The sequence below is a fragment of the Dromiciops gliroides genome, chromosome 1 (genome assembly GCF_019393635.1).
Source record: "Dromiciops gliroides isolate mDroGli1 chromosome 1, mDroGli1.pri, whole genome shotgun sequence".
Classification (NCBI taxonomy): domain Eukaryota; kingdom Metazoa; phylum Chordata; class Mammalia; order Microbiotheria; family Microbiotheriidae; genus Dromiciops; species Dromiciops gliroides.
In genome coordinates, this window is record NC_057861.1 from 214,028,505 (window position 1) to 214,049,449 (window position 20,945).

The 20,945-nt window shown below is 34.7% G+C and overlaps 1 protein-coding gene across 1 annotated transcript; it reads left to right on the forward strand.

The window, feature by feature from the left end:
- The first annotated feature begins 9,948 nt into the window (after nt 1–9,948).
- Nucleotides 9,949–10,374, forward strand: LOC122735598 (60S ribosomal protein L23-like). The gene has a single exon (XM_043977287.1). It carries the CDS (start codon nt 9,952–9,954, stop codon nt 10,372–10,374), a length of 423 nt encoding a protein of 140 aa, XP_043833222.1. The 5' UTR covers nt 9,949–9,951.
- Nucleotides 10,375–20,945: the final 10,571 nt, after the last annotated feature.

Below are 20,945 nucleotides of genomic sequence, written 5' to 3' on the forward strand. Positions count from 1 at the left end.
ACCAACACTGCTACAGTAGCAAAGGCACATATTTGTTGCATTTGTTATTTATTTATTTTTTTTTTAGTGAGGCAATTGGGGTTAAGTGACTTGCCCAAGGTCACAGAGCTAGTAAGTGTTAAGTATCTGAGGCCGGATTTGAACTCAGGTACTCCTGACTCCAGGGCCAGTGCTCTATCCACTGCGCCACCTAGCTGCCTCTGTTGCATTTGTTATTATGCAATTTATATTATGGGTATTGTATGTAGAGAATAATCAGCAATGCATGTTAGATATCCTTTTAAAGGCATAGTTATGAGCATGTTTACATTTACATTTGTAAATGTTGACTTTTTACTTTCATCCACAGTAATTGTGGTGTGCAAAGACAGATGCTAGAAAACTAAACAGATCCTCACGACCCACACATCTAAGGATTTAGAAGCAAATTTAAATGAAAGATTAATAAGAAAATGCACAGCATGGATACTTTTAACATTACATGCTTTTTTACAATTTCTTTTGGCATCTCTTAAGTGACTCAATACATCAACTGTTTATCAACAACATTGTGTGTTGATCAACTGTGATAGAGTTGACTCTTCTCAGCAATACAATGGTTCAAGATAGTTCCAAAGGACTCATGATAGAAAATGCTCTTCAAATCTAGAAAAAAAGAACTGTGGAATCTAGATGCAGGTTGAACCACACTATTTCTACTTTTTTTGTTTTTCTTTTTTGAGATTTTTCCCTTTTGCTCTGATTCTTCTTTCACAGCATGACTAATGTACAAATGTGTTTAATGTGATTGTACATATATAACCTATAGCAGATTACTTGATGTCTTGGGGAGAGGGGAGGGAGCAGAGGGAGGGAAAAAAATTTGAAACTAGAAATCTTAGGAAAAGAAATGTTGCTTTCATAATTATATATTTACATGTAACTAGAAATAATAAAATACTTTTATGATATATGATTTTTTAAAAAGACATCAACTGTTTTGTCTCCCAAACAAGATGGTTTGACTTGGACTTATATATCCTAATGCCAGGGTCTTGTCTAAACTGACATTAAACACATCCTCATGATATAGAACCAGGCATCATAATTTAATACATAGCCAATCTCCAATTTATTTCTATTTAAAAAAAATTATTAACCTATGGAAAGATGTTATACATACATAACCCTGTTCATCTCAGGGTAGAAAATGGCTTAAATAACCAGAATTTTTCAAAGTAAAAGTTTAAAAATCAAGAAAAGAGAAGGAAATCCTTAAGAACTTACTGTTGAATATAAGAAAAACGTCAGCTTCAAAATAAGTTTAATTTAATATGTATTTTTATATATAGTTTCCATTTTCTATTAGTCTTGCTTGCTTCTAATGGATACAATGTTCATTGAATGTAATTTCAGTGTAAATTGCATTAAATTTCTAGAGCAATAATCACCATAGTGACAAGATTCTTGGGGGGAAACAAAAGAATCAACATAGATTTACTGCTGGAAGGTACCTAAGAAATTATCTAATTTACCCCCCTTAATTTATATGTAACAAAAATGAGACCTACAAAAAAGTTTGTGCAGTTTATTATTAGCCTTTGCCCTCCGCATTGTCTCTCTCCTGCATTTGACATGACATCTCTTTTCTGGGTCCATGCTTTCACACTCTTCTGGGTGTTAATTGCCAACCCCCATCCTCATCTCCAATCCCAGAACTCTGATTCCCCTTCTTTTAAGGCAGCTCAGGAGACTTCACTAGTATTCACTGGTATAGTAGCAAGTAGCAGAGTGTTTCTACAATTTTTAAACAGACCATAATTCCAGAAAAGGAAAAGTGCTCATTCTAAGGGAAAAAAAAGACCACCATAGTAGAATCATTAATAACTATTTAATTTAATTGCTATTATGAGATTTTTGGAAATTCAGTGAACTTCTAAGTTTTATTACCACTATTATGCTGTTGGTTTTCTCCCTAGGAAATATTATTTATGATATTGTAAATATAAATTTATAACATATTATTAGATCTTTGCAAAGAAAAATAATTTTTATTATTTTTAAATAATCTAATTTCCCTACTTATTTTATTGGATAGAAAACAATGGTAGAATTATAAATGTTAAAAGTAAAATTAAAAGATATATTTGTGAATGATCTATGAACAACAAAACATTCCAAAATGAATAGGGGGAAAAAAGGCAATCATTCTGCAATAGATTTAAATTCACTTGAAAATAAAAGCATATATCTATTGTAATATGAAAAAATGTTCTAAATCACAATTTTTTTTTTTGCGGGGCAACTGGGGTTAAGTGACTTGCCCAAGGTCACACAGCTAGTAAGTGTCAAGTATCTGAGGCCAGATTTGAACTCAGGTCCTCCTGACTCCAGGGCCGGTGCTCTATCCACTGCTCCACCTAGCTGCCCTGCTAAATCTCTATTGATTAAAGAAATGCAAATTAAAACAACTCTGAGGTACTAACTCACACCTAGAAGACTGGCAAAAAAGGAAGCTGTGGAAAAATTGGAACAATAATGCATTGTTGGTGGATTTGTGAACTGAACCAACCATTCTGGAGAGTCATTTGGAACTATGCCCAAAGGGTTATGGGACTGTGCATATGTTTTGACCCAGTAATATCACTACTCAATCTGTATCCCAAAGTGATCATAAAAAAAGGGAAGGGACTCACATGTATAAAAATATTTATAGCGGCTCTCTTTGTGGTTGAGGGGATGCCCATAAATTGGGGAATGGATAAACAAGTTGTAGTATATAAATGTAATGTAATATTTTGTGCTGTTAGAAATGATGAGTAGGCAGATTTCAGAAAAACCTGGAAAGTCTTAAGTGGACTGATGCTGAGTGAAGTTAACAGAACCATAAGATCATTGTACACAATAACAGCAACACTGTGGGATGATCAACTGTGATAGACTTAGCTCTTCTCAATGATCCAAGAAAATTCCAAAGAACTCATGATGGAAAATGTTTTCCACATTGAGATAAAGGAACTGTGTATTCTGAATGCTGATTGAACTATTCTGTATCTAATTTTTGTTTTTTATTTTCTTTTTTGAGGTTTTCCCTTGTGTTCTAATTCTTCTTTCACAAAATGCCTAATGGATAAATATGTTTAATGTGATTGTACATATATAATGTATGTCAGATTGCTTTCTGTCTTGGGGTGGGGGAAGGGAGGCAGGGAGAAAAATTTGGAACTAAAAATCTTATGAAAATAAATGTTGAAAATTATCTTTATATGTAACTGGAAAATAATAAAATACTTTTATGATTTAAAAAAATTAAAAGGGAGGGGCAGCTAGATGGCGCAGTGGATAGAGCACTGGCCCTGGATTCAGGAGGTCCTGAGTTTGGATCCAGCCTCAGACACAACACTTACTGGCTGTGCGACCCTGGGCAAGTCACTTGACCCCAATTGCCTCACTAAAAAAAAATAAAAAATAAAAATAAATAAAAATAAAAAGGGAAAAAAAGAAAAGCATAGCCAAATCCAAGAAGAGAGTTTTTCACTGGTAGTGATACAAAAATCTTAATATAGGCAAACATGATGCAATTTTTTCCCCGAAAACAACCAGGAATCCAGGTGTTGTTGCAGAATAAAAGAGAGTGAGAGGGGAAGGAAAGGAAGTACATAGGGAAGAAAAAAGGGAGGGAGGGTGGAAAGGGGGAAGGGAGAGGAGAAGGAAGGGAGGGAGGGAAGGAGGAAAAGAGGAAAACCTGTAAAATTAGTTTGACTGTATCTTGATCTTATTCACTGGATAATTGCTCCACTTCATATTTTCCTAGGGCTGTGTAAACCTTCCTTAAATGTCTCCAGTGTTTTTATCATGCATACAGAACAACTTTATACAATTAAGGGGAAAGCCTTTCCCTTGCTTTCATAATTACATATTTACATGCAAATTTTTTTTCTGAATGGCAGTAATATTTTCTGTTCAATAGATAACATATTTTTACTGTGTGGTTGCAAAAGAGCATTTAGAAAGAAATGATTTTAAGCCTGGGATAACAACTATCAGAAGAAAATAGCACTTGAATATCATTCTTACTACATTAGATGAGTCAACCAATCTCCCAATTGTTGAGTTGAGTCAATGTTGTGTTTTGAACACACATCAACATAGAAATATACCAAGCCTTGAGGAGGATTAGATCCAGCTGAATTTGAAATGAGATGCATTTACCAAATTTACCTCTTTTTATTTTGATTTTTAGTTTGTTCATTTTAGAAGGGGCAGGTGTCAAGCTACTTTTACAACATGCCTTCTTTATCTACCTACAATAGGGAGGTGATATACTTCAAAAACATAGCAAAAGATAAAACAAATTAACTTAGCAACAACAAAATGCAACATATATAACTGAAATAACAGCAGAAAAGAGAAAATAGGAAATGATACTCAGATGGGTTTAAAGTCTTCCTTCAAGTTTTCTTTTGTATAAAAGCCATCCTTTAAGATTATTTGCAGTCAAAGCTTTCCTATTGTTTACAATGTGAGCTCAAATTTAGAGAAGAAATTTACCAAGAATCATGCTTTCATTAATGTTATATTTTAAAGTATTCACTTGGCATTTTAATCTGGAAATACTAAAACACTTCCCTATTTCACTGCATGTTTAAAATTTTCTACTTGAGGTCATTGCCTAGGTTTTCTGCAAAAAGATAATTGAAACTTTAAATCAAACAATTTCAGAGAAGAAATTTTCTGTAATGGTTGGCAGCACTTAATTCAAAACGATTTCTCCTTTGATAATGAAGGTAATAGATTAATCTAAAATATTATCAAGGGAGCAATTTAGTTTCCCAACTTCTTTTGTATTGTTATACTTCTTAATAACTGACAAGTATCTTTTTTCATGGATAAATTAACCTTGGTAAAATAGTAATATTTAGAAAGATTAAAGGTGTAGAATGTAAATTAAATGTGGGTGAAATGTGTCCAGTAAAAATATCTCTAGGAATACAGTGAAATCCAAAATCCCAAAGATGCAGGGGTTTTGGGGGGTGTAATCCCCACCAGTTTATATTGCCCTATAAGAAGAAAACAGCCAGTAGTATCAGTCATATTATTCACAGACAATTCTGAGAGGGATACAAACCACTGGAATACCTCAAACTTTAGATTCCTTTTTAATTTGGTCACATATGTATTATAGAATTTAATAGATGGGACTTTTGTGGTCATCTACCTCACCTTCCACATTTTACAAATCAGAGAACTGAATTCCAAATATATGTGTGTTTAGATACATTGTAAGATATAATGGGCTTTTTGGCAACACCCAAAGGCCCAAACCAGAGGAGATTAATCTAGACTGATTGAATTAAGTGAGACTGACTTACTCTGCTGATTAACTCATTTAAAGTTGCCTTGATTAAAACCACACCTGCCTGAGTCCCAAGAGGGAGTGTTCTCAGAGGCTGTGGACTATGACATCAACACAAGACCACCCTCAAGTCCAGTGAAACAATAGATTTGCATGATGCTAACCAATCAGCTTGAAGCAGTGTATAAGGACCACCTCCCCTCTAGATCTATAAAAAGCTTCCACATGCAATTTGCTCTAGCAGTTTGTGGCTGAAGCAGGCATAGTGGTAGAGGACTTGAGGAAGAAGAACAAGATCATGCTGGATCTCTACTCTAGATAGTCCTTTTCTTAACTTTCTGAACTCCACATGTTCTCTTTTTAATAATACCTGGTATGCTTTAATAAATGGTTAATGCCCAAAGACTGGTGCTAAGGCTTCTAATTTAAGGCAACCACACACATTTAGTTTTAAATGTGATATACATACACACGTACATACACACACACACATATATATGCATACACACACACATATTTTCCAAGATCATATAACAGATGGTATAGCCAGGTTTTCAGTTTCCTTATGAGAAAAATAAAGTATTTGAGATACAGGGCCTCTGTGATGTCTTGAGGACTAGATTTATGATATTATTATCCTCAAAATCCAGGGACAATCCTTTGTTTTCACTATATCACAGTACCTATAAAATGTATCGACACTTGAAGTTTTTGTTAGAAGACATTTTCTCTTGATTTCCAATATTCAAATGCTACCTTATCTTGAATGGCTTCTTTGAATACCATTCCATTATAATAAAGTATGTGGACTTTCTCAATAACTACCAGCATTGCTTAAGAGATTATTTTGATGATGATGGTAATATATAACATCAATAATATAATTAATATGTCCTCAATAATGATTATGATAATAATAATATAAGGCATACAAATAATTTTACATAGCTTAATTCATTATATCCTCACAATACCCATATAAGATATATACTATTATTATCCTCACTTTACAGATGAGGAAACTGAGAAGAGCCAAGAAAAATTAACTGACTTGATGAGGGTTATATAGCCAATAAATATCTGATGCAAGATTCAAACTAAAGTCTTTGTGAGTCAATATTTTGGACTCTATCCACTGTATAACTTAGATGTATACCATGTGGCAAACATGGCTGGAGATGGCAGAGGAAAGGCAGTGACTTGCCTGAGCTCTCCCTAAGACCCTTGCAAATACCTTCAAATAATGTAAAAGACAATTCCTGAAGCAATATAACCCACAAAAGGACAGGGTGAAATAATTTTCCAGCCAAAGACAACATAGAAAGTCAGAAGGAAAGGTCTGTTGTATTGGGTTAGAGTGGAGATCATTCCAGCACAGGCTGCTCCAGCACTGATTCTAGCCCTAGAAAATGAGGAGCAGGCCTCAAGAGCCTCTGAAGAAAAAACAACTGCTTCTGAAAATTTTAGCCCACAGAAGGTAAGGGGGTCAAACAACTGGCCAGAAGGAGATTACAGGGATCTCTTTGCTATCACTGAGAAGGTCTCTGTTGTTTTGCCCATATTCAGATCCAGGTCACAGTCTTCCCTGGAGGTCCCAGGCAAGGGAGGACCCCCAAAACACCAGAGTTTATAGCCAGAGTGGAGCAGAATGCTGTTCATAGTTCTAGGACAGAAAAGCAGGGCTGTGATTGTTTGCAGACCAGAGTATAGTACATGACAAATAGTAGTAGACATACCTCTCCTTAAATCATAACACCTTGGAAGAACTAAGGACTTACAAATTCCTAGAATTATCTCTGAAAACAGCTGCACAAACCCCCTGAAACTTGGGATAGTGTGCCCTCCACCATGGAAACAGAACCCCACTTTAACAAAGAGTTAAAAATAAAGTAATATGGGGGCAGCTAGATGGCGCAGTGGATAGAGCACCGGCCCTGGAGTCAGGAGTACCTGAGTTCAAATCTGGCCTCAGACACTTAACACTTACTAGCTGTGTGACCCTGGGCAAGTCACTTAACCCCAATTGCCTCACTTAAAAAAAAATAAAAAAATTAAAAAAATAAAGTAATATGGTGGGAAAATGAGCAAACAAAAAAATGCTGACCCTAGAAAGTTTTTATGGTGACAAGGAAGGTCATAATACACCTTTAGAAGAAAATAGCAAAGTCAAAGCTCCTACATCCAAAGCTTCCAGGAAAAACATGAATTGGTCTAAGATTAGAGAAGCACTGAAAAATGATTTTGAAAATAAAGTGAGAAAGGTAGAGGAAAACATTAAAACAGCAATGAAGGACAGCTAGGTGATGCAGTGGATAAAGTACCAGCCCTGGATTCAGGAGGATCTGAGTTCAAAACAGGCCTCAGACACTTGACACTTGCTAGCTGTGTGACACTGGGCAAGTCACTTAACCGTCATTGCACAGCTAAAAATAAATAAATAAATAAAAATTAATTTCAAAAAAAGAGAGAGAGAAAGAGAAATGAGAGTGATGCAAGAAAATCACGAAAAAAGTCAACAGCCTAGTAAAGGAGACAAAAAAAATACTGAAGGAAATAACACCTTAAAAGCCAAACTAGGTTAAATGGTAAAAGAGGTGCAAAAAGCCAATGGAAAAAGAATGCCTTGAAAAGCCAAATTGGTCAAATGGAAAAGGAGGTACAAAAACTCTCTAAAGAAAATAACTCCTTAAAAATTAGTATTGAGCAAATGAAAGCTAATAACCTTATAAGAAATAAACAGTAAAGGAAAACCAAAAGAATGAAAGAATAGAAGACAATGTTAAATATCTCAATGTAAAAACAACTGACTTGGAAAATAGATCCAGGAGAGTTAATTTGAAAATTATTGAACTACCTGAAAACCATGATCAAAAAAAAAAGAAAAAGAAAAGAGCCTAGGGGCAGCTAGGTTGCACAGTGCATAAAGCACTGGCTCTAGATTCAGGAGGATCTGAGTTCAAATCCTTCCTCAGATACTTGACAGTTACTAACTGTGTGACCCTGGACAAGTCACTTAACCCCTCTTGCCCAACCAAAAAAAAAAAAAGAGCCTAGACATCATCTTTCAAGAAATTGTCAGGGAAAATTGGCCTGATATTCTAGATCCAGAAGACATACTAGAAATTGAAAGAATCCACCAATCTCTTCCTGAAAGTGATCCCAAAATGAAAACTCCCAGGAATATTATAGCCAAATTCCTGAACTACAAAGTCAAGGGAGAAATATTGCAAGCAGCCAGAAAGAAATAATTCAAGTTTTGTGGAGTCATAGTCAGGATAATACAATTTTAGAAACTTCCACATTAAAGGATCAGAGGGCTTGGCATATAATATTCTGGAGGCAAAGGAATTGGGATTAAAACTAAGAATTACCTACCCAGGAAAACTTAGTATAGTCCTTCAGGGGGGAAAATGGCCATTCAATGAAAGAGATAAAAACCCAAAATTTAAATGACCTATGTGTACAAAAATATTTATGGCAGCTCTTTTCTGGTGCAAAGAATTAGAAATTGATGGGATGCCCCTCAATTGGGGAATGGCTGTACAAATTGCTGGATGTGATTATGATAGAATACTATTGTGCTATAAGAAATGATAAGCAGGATGCTCTCAGAAAAACCCATAAAGAGTAATGTGAGCTGATACAAAGTTAAATTTACTGTACACAAAGTAACAGCAATATTGTACTATGACCAGCTGTGAATGACTTTGCTGTTCTCAGAAATACAATGATCCGAGATGATTCTGAAGGACTTATGATGAAAAATGTGATCCATCTCCAGAGAAAGAACTGATGGCATCTGAATACAGATTGAAGCATAATTTTTTTTTAAGTTTACTTGAGGGGGTTTTGATGAATGAGCGGAATTTTAATAGGCAGTAATGAAAAGAAAGGTCCAAGAAAGGCATGTGGGAAAGCATGGCAGATATGTAGAGTTTGGGGCTTTAGCAAGAGTTAGTTTTGCTGAAACATAATATGTAATGGAGAATAAAGTGAGTTAAGACCAGTTAAGTAGTGTTATAAAATAATGGAACATGAGATCTTCTAGTCTGATCATATTGTACAGATGTGGAAAATGAAACCCAGAAAGGTTAAGTGATTTATTCGAGTGAATGAGTAGTAGATACAACAGAGACAATTTGCCCTAGTTTAAAAGGCCTTACCTACCATATTAAAGAAATTTCCCTTTATGAATTGGGCAAAAGAGAATCATTGGAGAGTTGAAGAGAAAAGGAGTGACATAAACCAATGAGCTGAGCAGTTTGTTTTGTTTTTTTTGTTTTTTTTTTTTGCAGTAGTAGCATCTGGAGTGAATTTAGAAATGGTAGAGATTACTGGGAAAGTTACTGCTCTGGTCCAGATTTGGTAAGCAGGGCCTGTAAAGAGATCTGGCAGTGAGAACATAGATTAGGAAGCAAAAATTGGAAATATTATAGAAAAAAAATAAAGCATTGACTGGATAAGACAAACTGGTTTGGTAAGGAAAGTGAGAGAGAAGTAAAATGCCATGAGAAGCTGGAGACTTTAAGCATAGTTAATTTATGATTTCCCAATTTTGATAGCACAAACTTTCCAAAAATAAAATTATGGCACTTTCGTCCTTTCCGGGAACCAAGATGTCTAAGCAAGGACGTGGTGGGTCTTCTGGAGCCAAGTTCCTAATTTCATTGGGTCTCCCAGTGGGAACTGTGATCAATTGCACTGATAATACAGGTGCCAAGAACCTGTACATCACCTCTGTGAAGGGAATTAAGGGAAGATTGAACAGGCTTCCTACAGCTGGTATGGGTGACATGGTAATAGCCACAGTCAAAAAGGGGAAACCAGAGCTCTGGAAGAAGGTTCATACCACAGTTGTAATAAGGCAACAGAAGTCATACTGGAGAAAAGATGGTGTGTTCCTATACTTTGAAGACAATGCAGGGGTCATAGTAAACAATAAAGGCAAGATGAAAGGTTCAGCCATCATGCGGCCTTTTGCCAAGGAGTATGCTAACTTGTGGCGCAGGATTGCATCTAATGCCGGCAGCATTGCTTGAGCCTCCTAAAGCCCACTTGTAAAATCACCTCATGAAAATGTCAACCTATCTTCTTTCTTGCTTGCTTTGTGTCTTTCCTTTTCCTTGCTTTTTTTCAAAACCATTGAAATCTGAAAAAAAAATTATGCTATCAAAAAATTATTTATCTCAAATATGTTCCTTGGTATGATGCGACATCAGTCCCTCATTGAAAGTAGTGTGTGTGAGGAGTTGCTAGGTGGTGCAGTGGGTAAGGCACCAGCCCTGGAGTCTCAAGGACCTGAGTTCAAATCTGATCTCAGGACACTTGACACATACTAGCTGTGTGACCCTAGGCAAGTCATTTAACCCTCCTTGCCTTGAAAATAAAGAGTAGTGTGTGCTTAATAATTGGGAGATATGCAAAGTATAGATAAAATATAGTCTCTGGCCTCAGTAAAATTACAATGTATGATTATTTTTTCTTTCTTCTTTGCAGGATTACATGAAACTATATTTTAATGACAGTACTATTTTTGAAATACATTGAGCATAATGTATGTTTCATCATTGCCTTTGGCAATAGGAAAATCTTTTGAAATTTTCAATTAAAAATCTTTACAGGGTAAGAACATGGAAATGTTTTTTTTATTTTAAAATAGCAAATATAATAATTCCAAATAAATATCAAACTCAGAATTATATTTGTATATGAGGCTTTCAAATAAACAATAAAAACCATTCAACAAATACCTAATTCAGTAGCATTTTGATATTTTGAAATTGTTACCATTATTGTAATGAACCCGATCCAAAGTTTTGGATGGGATACTGAAATTCAAGTAATTAAATCTTTTCCAATTTAACCATATATTCAAGAATGATACCAAAATTGTTTGTATGGATAAACAAATAAGGGGGGCAGCTAGATGGTGCAGTGGATAAAGCACCGGCCCTGAATTCAAGGGGTCCTGAGTTCAAATCTGGCCTCACACACTGGACATTTACTAGTTGTGTGATCCTAGGCAAGTCACTTTACCCTCATTGCCCTGCTAAAACAAAACAAAACAAATAAATTAATTAATTCTTGTTAAAAATTAATTAATTAATTAATTAATAAAAAAAACAAATTAAGGATTTATTAATGCCAAATCCCAGAATTTATGCAAGGATTTTATTTTTCTATCCTTAACATTATTATATATGTAGATGACACACACATATATGTATATACATATATACACAGAGAGAACTATGTAGATATTGGGTACTTATTCTGTGCATTACATTTGTGGATTATCATGGAGTTTCCAATAAGTGTCTTGAAATTCTAAAGTAAAATAAGAAATGATCCCTCATCCAATCTATTAATTTTACAAATGTAATAACTTAGTTTCAGAGAGGTGGTGGAAAGAAAATTCATTTCTTTTGACTAGCAGACCAGTGGGCAACTAGCTGGTACAGTGGATAGAGGGCTAAGGCTGAATCTGGACTCAAACACTACATATGTAACCGGGGCAAGTCAATTAACCCTATTTACCTCTATTTCCTTATCTGTAAAATGAGCTGGAGGAAATGGCAAATCACTCCAGTATCTTAAAAAAAAAGTGAAATAGAAAACAACCAAATGGGGTCACAAAGAGTTGTAGATGACAGAACAACAAGAAGACCAATTAGTCTTCTTTTACTACATAGTGCATAACAGACATTCCAGATTCTCAAGGATCTTACTATTTAAATTCTAGAAAAAAGACACCGTCTAGATAAAACTATATGGATACATATAACTGTGATGAGTATATATAAAGTGGTCATAAGTGGACAGGAGTGCATTGAGTTAGCACTATACTTAATTCATAGACTCTTATAATTAGATTGAGAGCAGGGAGGGACTTTGAAGACATTTGAAGATATTCTATCCCAATTTTATTGTTTTTCCAATGAGAAAACTGATCACTAGAGAAGATGAATAACTTGCAGAAGACCATTTATGTAAACAGGAGCAGAGTCAATTTTTGAACACAGATCCCTATACTCCAAATCTAATCCTTTCTCTCACCTTGCCACTCCCATCAAATGTTTTAATCATTATTGAAACTGACAGTTTCAAGTTATTTTAATCAAAAATTAGGGTAGACAATTAGGGGCAGGTTTTTATTGGCATGTATAAACATCCAAAAAACCCCAAAACAGCCTGAAGTGATACAAAAACAGAAACAAAGAGGAACCATTCTTAACTAGAGAAGAGAATACAATTTGGAAAATATAGGTATAATTGGTTGACTCTAAGACAAATCTGATATACAATATAATGTTTTATTAACCATTATTAAAATATTTACATTTTCTCAACATTCACATCATAGAGATGATGATTATTATGATTTTATGTTAATATAGTGCTTTAAGGTAACTTGCAGAATTAATTTAATTTGTTTCCAATAATATAAAGAACAATCTCAATAATTTATTTACCAAGTAGAACATAGTATAGAAAAAAGTGAGTGTGTGTGTGTACATACAAACATACACATATATGTATAGACAGATATTTTGTATGTGAATATATATGCATGTATAAGAAAATGAAATAACTGGAGTATATAGAATACTCTGAAATATTAGTATAGATTCATAGAGATCTATCTGCCTTGTAGTAAGTGCTTAATAACTATGTTGAATTGATTGGACAAAATGTTAATTGCATATTTAAAATATAATACAACATTGGTTTTGGATTTTTGGTAATGTTCTACCAAATCAGAAAGGTTTAAACAGTAAGACCTTTAACAGAGCCCAGTACAAATAAAGAATGACAGCTTGCTTTGAAAGTAGACTAATTGGTTTAGATGATCTAATATTCACCAATTAAATGTATAAAGGTTATCATGTAGGGTAAATCTAGTTATCTTCCCTGAGATATACTTTTCTATAGTCATGGCCATGAATGTATTATACCGGCATACAATCATATGTATTCTAAAATTTTCTTAATATTTCCTAAAGATGGTTCTTTACCAGTTATTTATATAATTATATTTATTAAAATGTCAATACCCTGTTTTGACAAAAATGATTCTAAATTTCTCTGCATGATAAATGTTATTTTTAAGTAGTGTGATGTTTAAAATCTATATTGTGTGATCGCCTTAAATTAAAAAGCTTCAGTACCAGTCTCTGGGCATTAAATATTTATTAAAAGCATACAGGTATTCACATGGAGTTCAGAAAATTAAGAAAAAGAAAGCCTACCTAGTCTAGAGTTCCAGCCTGGTCTTGTTCCTCCTCAAGTCTTCCACCACCAGCCTGCTTCAACCACAAACTCACTAGCAAACTGATTGTGGAAGCTTTTTATAGGTCTGGAACAGAGGCGGTCCTTACACACTGCTTCAAGATGATTGGTTGGCATCCTCCAAATCCATTGGTTAACTGAACTTGAAGGTGTTCTCAAGTTTAGTTCAAAATCTAGCTTCTAAGAACAATACCTTCTTAAGGGCTAACCAGGTGTGATAACAATTTAGTTAACTTTGAATTAGACTAATCAGCAGTCAATCACTCTCACTTGATACAATCAGTTTAGATTAATCTGCAGGTGGGTCTTTGAGTATCTGCTAAATCCCATTATTTTATCGCAGTAGTGCACATACAGGCAATAAGGAAAGCAAATATTAACCATTAAACTTCCTTTATCAAAGTTAAGCATTTTTTTAAAACCTCCTAAAATAATTCTATTTCATGGAATCATAGATTCTCTGACTCAAAAAGGAACCTAGAGACCATGCCATTCAACTCTTCACATGAAGCAAGAATCCTCTATAACTCATGCCAAAAAAAGACAGATAATTAAAATTCATGAGAGGAACTCCTAATTATGAAGAAACCACTACTGTATAAGGCAATTCTTTCTACATTGGGCCTTATTTAATTGTTACCTATTTTTACCCTTTATTGAGCTAAAAGGTGTTTCTCTGCAACTTTGCTTTATTCATTTTATTCTCGCCTTCTGAGAACTAGAAAAGCCTATTCACTTTGCCCTATGACAGTATTTGGAGATTATTCTGATTCTTTACCCATTTTTCATTTCCATCCCATCCCAGCTCCTTATCTTTTTCTAGGATAATTATTCCCTAATAATTTTAAATTTCTCATTTTTTATTTATTTGGTAAATTCATATTATTTCCCATAAAATTTTATTCAGGTATTCTCAGATTCCCAGATATAATCATTTATTTTATACACTTAGAATTATATAGACATGGGGATAATAAAAAGAAATAGAGACAGTTACACATGACTTTTGAATCCAATCCTAAATATTCAAATGAATGAGTATTTATTGCCTTTATTGTGTTTATTAAGAACATTTATTGTGTTTAATCATTGTGTTATGCATTAGGAATATAAAGGGAATAAAACACAACTAAGGTAAAAATTGTCCATAACTTCAAAAAACTTACTAGAATTGACTGTTCCTGTTAGAAAACAGAAATAGTACCACAGTAGTAAGCAGCTCATTATATTTGTAACCAAATGTGTTCCATTTAATAATGTTCCAAAACTTTTTTTTTATGGAGTTAAATAGGAGTATGGATTTTACTATCTGGGAGTTTCCTATTTTAACAAAAGCAATCTCCATGCCTATCCATATAATGAAATAGCTCTGGTATGATCTTCAAGTGAAGTACTTTCAGAAGAAACACAGCCTTTCTTGTCCCCAGAACTCCATCATCAAGATTGAAATTACTATTACAACTACTTACAATAACTATTAATTACAATCATAATGATATTCAGATACTCAAATGAATTTGTGACCTCAATGATCTGGATGTTCTTTCTAATGACACAGATTGTATGCTATTCCTTGCTACTCATCCAAAGTGCCTTTGGTCCATATCTTGATACAAGATTACAACAAGTCTAACCAATGTTCTTGAAGACTTGCTCACTTTACACTAATGTTGATATGACAGAAATGAAGCAGACATTCTATTCATTAGGTATCTCACTTCTCCTACCTGACCATCCATTCTTTCAAATGGCATCCTTTAATCCAGTGTTTCACAATCTCTCTCTCTCTCTCTCTCTCTCTCTCTCTCTCTCTCTCTCTCTCTCTCTCTCTCTCTCTTTCTCTGGAGGTCAATGAGGGTTAAGTGACTTGCCCAGGGTCACACAACTAGTAAGTGTCAAGTGTCTGAGGCTGGATTTGAACTCAGGTCTTCCTGAATCCAGGGCCAGTGCTTTATCCACTGCACCATCTAGCTGCTCCTTCATAATCTCTTGAGTTATGTTATGTAGGGTATCCTATACATACCAAGAACATGACTCCATTGCCTCCTGAGTGATATTCATTTTTAATTCTTTGGAAACTAGTGTGGTATGACTCATAGCCATATAATAGAATTATATATTAGTAATAATATTAGTATATTGGCATTAAAGACAGACTGTTGTTTCAGGTAGACATTTGGAATAATTAAAGGAGATTTTAATTTTATAAAAGGCAATTCAGTCCTCTATCCTCCTACTGTTTAACTGTGAACCCAAATTCTTGTCCATTTTCATAGTCTATAAATGATATAAATATACTGATGGATGAGCTCTAGTTTCATGTAATAATATGGTAAAAAAAGACATGATTTTTCCAGTTAGTCATAGTCAAGACACATTTATTGAGTTACTATGTGCCCACTAAGGCAAGAATATAAAGAAAGGCAAAAACATGGTCTCTGCCTTAGCATACCTCCTACATGAAAATAGCTATGCCCACACAAAATATATTCAATGAGAGTAGAAAATAATATTGGGAAAGCACTAGAAATTGGAGAAAAGGGAAGTAGGAAAATTCTCTCACAGAAGGTGAGATTGGAGCTCAGTCTTTAAGGAAAGCAGGGAAGCTAGGCCATGGCAGTAAATAAGACATGGGGGGAGGGGGGGAGGGGAACAAGGGCAAAGCCACGGGGTTGGGAGATAAAGTGTTTCATGTAAGGAACAGCACATACGGGGAGGCTAGGTGGCACAGTGGATAAAGCACTGTCCCTGGATTCAGGAGTACCTGAGTTCAAATCTGGCCTCAGACACTTGACACTTACTAGCTGTGTGACCCTGGGCAAGTGACTTAACCCCCATTGCCCCGAAAAGAAAAAAACAAAAAGGAACAGCACATAGGCCAATGTAACATCATATATTAAATCAGTGGGAACAAATTATAAGAAGGCTGAAAAAATAAGAAGGTGCCTGGTTGTGAAGGACTTTATATGACAAACAGAGGTATTAATGGTCAATTCTAGAGGTAATAGGGAGCCACTGGAGTTTATTGAGTAAAGGGTTAAGAATAGTCAGATTTATGCAGTCAGCTAGATGGTACACTGAATAAAGGCACAGTCAAGGAGTTAGGAAGGTCTAAGTTCAAAACCATGATCAGAAACTTCCTAGTTGTGTGACCTTGGGCAAGTCATTTCACTTCAATTTCTTTAACTGTATTCATGTGTAAAATGGCACATCATGTGTAAAATGGTACCTAACTCCCAAGGTTGTTGTGTTGATCAAATGAAATAATATTTGTAAAGTTCTTGGCCCAGTGCCTGACACATAATAAGCACTACAGAATCTATTATGATAATTATGATTATTGTGCTTTAGGAAAATCACTGGAAGCTTAAGTTGAAGACAGGTGGACAACAATTAGTACACTAATGCAATAGTCCAAGTGAGAGTTATAAAGTATCTCTACTAGAATAAGTACAAAGTATATAAGAAAAAATGTGATTATAGAAATGACAATATCTTTTAAAGGAATGAATATATGTGCTAAGTGAGTTTGAGGAGTCAAGACTCATAACTGGGCTGCCATTTTTAGAGACTGGGAAAAAGAGGATGCTGATTATTAAAATAATAAATCATATTTCTAGAGTGATTTTAGGTTTACAAAATGCTTCATATGTATTATCTCATTAAATTTTCACAATAGTCAAGTAAAGTAAATGCTATTATTTTTCCCATTTGATACATGAGAAAACTGAGACTGGAAGAAGTTAAGTGATGTGACTATGATCACACATGCAAAAAAGTTGTATTTTTCAGAGGTTCTTTCAAAACACCTTGCTATTCAATTATTAATGTTTTAGCAAGGGGAAAAATGGGAATCTTGGCAATGTGGGGCATTGTGACCCCCCCCTTATTTTCTCATATTTCCCTTTTGATTTTTGTTTGACTTTTAGTACCTGAGCTTGGTTACACACAGTTAACTTTAGACAGAAGAATGGCAAGATGACACTTTATCTGAAGATATAACACTTTTAAAAAATGTGTGGGGGAAAATGAAATTATAAGCTTGAATGGGTTGTTTGTTGTTGAAGGCCATGCAGCAAATGAAGATTCAGGAATTGGAGTTGCTCAGAAATATATCTCTGCTCCGCAAAGCACTAAAGCTGTATAAAATATGTTTCTTCCTTCAGAATGAATGGGAAAAAGATGCTTACCTTTAAAATACCATTCACACTCACCAATGATACTTTCTATGTAGCCTCTATGTGATGTCCAAAAATTGAAGTGTACACATGTCCATTCACTTTCCATTCTTAACTTACTTATTCTAGATACTCCTTTAAGACAGACATCCCCATAGTATAACAATTTGTAATTCCTTGGTTAGCAGTGATACACTAGTATACACACACACACACACACACACACACACACACACACACACATATATATATATACTAAGAACAATTTCCTTCCAAGTCTGTCATAATAAAGATGTGAAATGATGAGCATTCAGTTATGGAAGGGAAAGGCAGGAAGGGGAGCCATAGAGTGTGGTGAAGTGTCATCATAGTACCTGGGTTCAAATCCCACCTCTGGCACTTACTATCTATTTAACTTTGGGCAAATTATTTAATCTTCATGTTTCTCAGTTTCTTCACTGCAAAATGAAAGACTGGTTGTCCCTTGAATCCTTCTAGCCCTGTTCTATTTCAAGATTTAGAGTACTTTGCAAACCTAAAGATCTATATGCATGTTTTCTATTTGTTTGTTGTCAGTGCTGTTAGGTAGCATTAAGTAGTGGAAAGAGATTTTTATTTGAAGTCAGGAAGACCTGGATTCATTTCTTGCTTCTTACACATTTTGGCTATATTATTTGAGGTTAGTAATTTAAATTCTTACTGCTCTTAACAATTTTTGAAGAATCCACATTACAAAAAAATAGGCTGATCTCTGGTAGAAGAACCTTTCTCACTCAAGAATTCCCTGCACCAAAGAAATCACACATCTAGCCCTATTCCTATTATTGTTCTCCTCCTTCCCACACTCATCATCATCATTTTTTTTTTGGTGGAGAAATGAGGATTAAGTGACTTGTCCAGGGTCAGACAACTAGTAAGTGTCAGTGTCTGAGGCCGGACTTGAACTCAGATACTCCTGAATCCAGGGTGGGTGCTTTATTTACTACACCACCTAGCTGCCCCCAATCATCATCATTTCTTACCCATTCAAAGTAATAATCTCTCAATGGGACAAGAATGAAAATACTAGTCCCAAGCACACCTATCTCAAAAGTGGCTATTGGCTTAGAAAGAATTTACATGGAAAACAGTAATGAATGCCCTTTGGTGGAACCATATAGGACTCCATTCCTTACTCATTTCTAGGAGAAGGTCATAAATGATACAAATTAATAGTAAATACAGATGATAAAAAATTAAAACAAATATTAAGCTGTTCCATTTTTTTTTGCATTTGGAATTTAACCATTACATGTTTGCAGAGGTACATACAAACAAACACATGGAAAAATGTTACATCTCTCTGCACTATGACAGTTCTGGGCCCGAGTCTGGGAAACTAAAGCCTATCTTTGCATGTTCTGTGCATAATGTTTTCATGCCTACTGTCAATTTATATATCCTCCAATCACACTCTTCCAATTCAATGTGAAAGTTACTTCCATAAATCTAGAGTGCCAAATCATAGCTGAAAAATTGACCAGTAAACTTATTCATGTGGTGCTATCTCCTTTTTTTTCTTTTTTTGCAGGGCAATGAGGGTTAAGTGACTTGCCCAAGGTCACATACCTAGTAACTGTCAAGTGTCTGAGTCCAGATTTGAACTCAGGCCCTCTTGAATCCAGGGCTGGTGTTTTATCCACTGCACCACATAGATATTCCTGCTATCTCCTAATAGAAACAGTTGAATTTGCTGGGATATGACTTTTAGAAAAGAAAAGTAAAGTAAGTTTCTTCATGGAAAAAATGCATCATTTCAGCTTAGAAGCCAAGCTTGTGACTCACTCTGGTAATTACAAAATTCCTCATAGTTAGACCATTTTTCAAATTTTCCATCTACTAAGCATCACTTTGAGATGATTTGGTCATGTCAGTGAAAAAATAATTCTGAAAGCATACATTTACAAAACAGCATGAATTGAGTCATCACTTATCTTAAAAAACAAAATATTCTCAAAATGCATGATGTTTTTCTGTGATAGCAATGGATCAATTGAGCTTCTGGATTCAGTACTTTTGGAAAATGCATAGATGAGTGTCAACATTCCTCCCTAACACTAAGGAAACAGTGTGTGCCCTTCCTGAAATTCATATGAATCATACCAGCCTAAAATGACCACCTAACTATTCAATGGGGACCAAGGCAACTTAATAATATATTTCCAAAATAAACATTTGAATTCATGCAAAATGTCATAATAGAGTCTTTCTTACATTTCTCTGTGCTATTGGATTGACATTACAATATAATCTTAGATAACTTATCTTTCAAGTTCATTGAGAGTATTTATATCCAACTTTATATAGAGCAAAAAGTCAGAAAACCTGGCCGTAAGTTCTTCCATTTGCAAATTTCATGATGGTAGGCAAGTTAATTACTCACTGTTGATTCTGAGTTTCCTTGCTTACAGATGAGAGATATAATGACTGGCCTATAGGAAAGAGTTTGGAAGAATATAAAGAAATATACAAAAAAAAAAAGGTATAAATACAGAATCAGAGAAGTGATCTTATAACTGACAAACAAGAAGGAATCACCTCTCAATTATCCCCTGTAGAAAGGATGTTTGGTTTGGGTTCAGAGGACATGAGTTCAAATCACAACTATTTGATAAATTTGACAATTCCAATAGTATTTTTTTGGCTGCAAATACAATGTGAGTCAGTAACGGCAACCAATAAAAGCAAATAAACTATCCAGGTGCATTAAGAATGGCACAAATTCAAGAAATATGGAACTGACAGTTACACTGTATTCTACCCTGGTCAGACACTCCCTGGAGTATTTTTCCCACTACAGGGAAAACATCCCTGAATAGGGATTTTTTGTTGTTTATTTGTTTTCGTTTTTATTTGTTCCTTTGTTTGTTTTCATGCAATCAGGTTAATGAAACCTGTAGGAGGATTTGGTGAAGAAATTGCAGGTTTAGCCTAGAGAAAAGATTAGTGGAACAAACTAAGATTAAATTTGTTGAATTTGGCCCCAGGATCCTGATAAGGATTAAATAGCTGGAAGCTGTGAAAAGAAAAAAATTGACTTGATGTTAAGAAAAAAATAATAAAACAATTCCTACCAAATAAAATCATGCAAAAGGGTAATAGGC